This window comes from Opisthorchis viverrini, assembly GCF_000715545.1.
Source record: "Opisthorchis viverrini unplaced genomic scaffold opera_v5_279, whole genome shotgun sequence".
In the NCBI taxonomy this organism is placed as follows: domain Eukaryota; kingdom Metazoa; phylum Platyhelminthes; class Trematoda; order Opisthorchiida; family Opisthorchiidae; genus Opisthorchis; species Opisthorchis viverrini.
The window spans coordinates 674,978-678,806 of record NW_008751940.1 but is presented as its reverse complement, the minus strand read 5'-3'; the positions used below and the strand labels follow the sequence as shown (position 1 = coordinate 678,806).

The window sequence follows — 3,829 nt, the reverse complement described above, 5'->3', positions numbered from 1 at the left end:
GTGTCCACATGGGTGACCAAACGCAAGTCTATCGGGGGCTGCAGATTAATTTTTACGCGATTAAATGTCAAAAGCAATATTAGTACATGGTTAGCTCTCTGACCTTACAGCAACCGTTTCTTCCATAGCTTGATGAGTCAAGCATTGGCGACCACGAGCAAGACGTCCTTAGTTTTTATAGCGCAAAAGAGGTACCCAGCATCCATAATTTTGAAAGAAGACATGTTGAAATATATTGCGAACCGTGAAATTATTTCGAATAAATTCAGATTGACGGTGGATCACAACATTACTGAAGCTTCTGAACCATACAGTCTATCATTTTCATGTTGAAATAATATTGCCGGACTCACAAGAAACAGAACAGTGAATCGATCAAGGTCGATATCTACTTGGCTGCCACATGCACGTGGACTGATTTTGTGTCAGGCAAGTTGTGGCCACCCACTCCATGGATAATCCGATCCTACAAGTTTGCAATTGTTCACAAGCCATACATTTCAGGAAGTCATCGGGAACTCCGTTTCCNTCCGTTTCTTCCACTGAAACAATCACCCACTCTGCCGTTTCTACTTCAGTGTCGGTTGATGATTCATCTGGTTGGTCTGTGCAGTCACGATTTAAGTTGGAGTTATTGAAGGAATCTGGGGGAACGGTTTGTGCTTCCTCCTCACTGAAACCGTCTAAACATTCGCTGAGAGAGTCTTGGCTGCCAAAAGACTCATTCCAATCGTTCAGGTCGTTCAGTTCCTCTTCGGTGAGGAAATAGTCTTCAAGGTTTTGTGGGTCCTTAGTGTGACAAATCGCTTTCAATTCCTTGCGCGCTTTCGACCTCAACAGTTGGACGCCCTCTAGAACCCTTCTCCTATCATATCTATAGAGGTCACTACGCTTGAGCAAAGAAGGTTCCGAAAACAGAACGAATGATTGGGGGTATGGTGAAACCCTGGTTTGAGCGGAAGCCGCTGTCGTCTGGTCTGAACTGGCTTGCGGCCGGCGATGTTCCCGATGCTGACGCCGCATTCTCCGACTGCAGTTTCGCCGTTGGTTCGGGGTTTCTTTATCGTTGCTTGTCCATCCCTTCAAGTTATTCCGCTCTCTATTTAGTGTCAGTACGTTTTCCAGTTCTGGAACGCTGACCGTACAATGGAGAAGGTATCTTTCACACAATCGGTGTTCTTGCCCGACTACTCGTACACCGTCTTCGTGAGGTTCTGCCAAATATTGTTGAAGTTCGCGGAGTAATTCCCACCGTTTTTGTTTATTTGTCGAGTACCGTAAATCCTTTTTCATGCTGGAACAGAAAAGATATGTGCGTTTTATATATCATATTATACTGCTTAATTTAATATGGCATTATACATATTTTTGACGGTTTAACTTTGAGGGAAACTGTCAGCAAATTCAAACTAGATCGCTCCCAGAACAACCTAATCACAAAGAGTACTTTCCTGTTGCTGATGTTTAACAAATGGGTGTAGATGACGAGCACACTGACTAGCAATGACACGACGCTAACTCCTACATCTAGCAACCTCAACCAATCTCGAACAGCTGTGGTTTTGGTTTGATCAGCTGTTGACTCGGGCTTCTAGACGGCTAAACTTAAATAGTCATCACTTAGGCCTGCTTCATGGGCCCAGAATCCCTCTGGATGACACACCTAGAATAATTCCACATTTGAAATAATGAAACCCAATGAGGGAAACTGGGCCTGTGTAGCATGGATAGTAGACAGATAGAGGCGGAGTTATGCTCGCAATAAGAGTTGAGTACTTATTTAGCACACACACGTTAGGCCTGGAAACGGCTTTCTGAGCCATCTACCACGTCTTCAATTACAAGTAATCCATAATTCAAGCGCTGGCTACCCTGAACGAACCAACCAGACAGACCGACATCACGCCAACTGGGTATAGACCAATCGTCATGACGGCTAAAATGTGGGTTGATCACGTGACGATTTCAGTCGTGTGAAATCGATAGGCTTCCAGTCGATTTTCTGACCTGTTTATAATATTTATGGAAGGATATCTTCACTTTCCGTCTGTCTTCGAAATTTGTTTGATGGGTTTACTCAATACCTATTGGTGAATAGTATAGTTTATGGGAAGAAGACTGCAAGAGTCTGCTGCTGAGTCATCTGCAAGTTCATCCAGCTGGGTCGATGTATAGGACCGGCACTCATTTCCTCATCACAAAGGAAATAACCGAACTGCGAAGTTTGATTTACATGTGTAGTAGTTGCATGTGTACATTTATTAGTAAAGTAATAGTTTTTATACTGTTCTGTTGTGTCGATGGTGTAGACGGTGATACGAGAGAAAGGAGCTAATGTTGACGTAACTAGCCCTTCTGATCCTATTCGTATAACTCCTAAGAGGTTTAACATCCATTTTTTGTTATTGCAGTTGATGATAAAACTATCAAATACGCGCCTAGCAGATGAACTGGAATTCTCGAAGGTTATGTCATAGGAACTTACTTTCGCTTGATGAGAGGTTCCATCGGAACGGCATCACAACCGAACCAGGTCACATTTGGGAGCGTTCCTAATATGGGTCGTGCAGAAAGTACACGGTGTGCGTACTTTCCTCGGTTCCGGTCGACAGGCTCCATCCGTACCCAGAGAAAGTCTACGGAAGGGCTACAATGGCATATTTATGGAAGCAACAGCATCGTGGAAAGCATTAACCAATCGGGGAAAGCCTTGACAGGCGACCAACCAGGTGCCAAGTTATTTAGTTTGAGATTACCCAATCGTTGGTTGGATGTACCGTAACCATTGTCGCATTCGGAACACATCTCACGGCGAAGCGATGGGTACCTCGCACAAACAGCATCTCAGTTTGCGACAGTGTTTACTACCTCTAAGACGCTGTGCTTTTGGCTGGTGTGACATCCACGTTTCTTACGGCCCCATTCTCATTCTGAATGTCGGAAATCTCAGTGGCAGGAACATCGGAAAATTGTTTATGGTATGAATGTTGTTTGTTGGTTTACTCTTTGCAACACAGGTGTGATCTGTTACGAGCTGGTATTCGGAAACAATCATTTGGAGATCTGATGTAATCCCTAGTTTGATTATGGCACGGACTGAATTTTTTACGGAGGTTTCCCATGGCCTATTTTAAACTATGGCATCGTCCACCAGGGTTGTAAATAACAGTATCAGACAATTAAAAAGCGATCAGTCACCGCAATCTCACCAACTATGAAGGTCGTAATTTTAATATCACAAAATCGGAGGTTATTTATCCATTTTCGTCTGGTCTCAATTTCTTGCGATAAATGGTATTTAGATGTCTCCTGGATGATAGAAATCCAGTTCTTAGTCTATATAAAATGCACCCTGAAGAGGACTTCCTACACATGAATCACTCTCATTAAATATGGGAACCTATATTTTTCATGATCTGTTTGATCAGTGACTGCCCTAACTCTAGTTTATAATAATGGAACTGTCAATGCGCCCTTCGGAGTTAGTGGATCAACGATATTCTCTGCTTTTATGCCAGAGAAGTACATCTATCATTTATTCTTGTAAATTCAGATGAGTCAACCGTTGACCACAAACTGCTGTGTGAAAAAACGAAACTGAACCGTTTATTTTAATACGACGTGGATGGAGAAGCGATTGATGGTAACATCACTCAGCTAATTCAGGAAACCAAACGTGTACGGGTTGGAATTAGGAACGGCGCCGAACCAGCTTACTTTTTGCGGTAACACCCTTGAAGTGGGGTGCAAGGGAAATTCCGTCAGCGCTTCTGGTTTGTGTGGACTGCACCATAGTATTCTGAAGGCCACTCAGCTCGAGCAGTGGTCA

At 43.5% G+C, this 3,829-nt stretch overlaps 1 protein-coding gene across 1 annotated transcript; it reads right to left on the bottom strand.

Moving 5' to 3' along the window:
- Nucleotides 1-227: 227 nt before the first annotated feature.
- On the bottom strand, nucleotides 228-2,745 carry T265_09522 (hypothetical protein; the record flags this gene model as incomplete). Its single annotated transcript, XM_009175616.1, has 2 exons — nucleotides 228-1,294; nucleotides 2,486-2,745. The coding sequence occupies 2 exons, from the start codon at nucleotides 2,617-2,619 to the stop codon at nucleotides 376-378; spliced, it is 1,053 nt and encodes a 350-aa protein (XP_009173880.1).
- Between the last annotated feature and the right edge of the window lie 1,084 nt (nucleotides 2,746-3,829).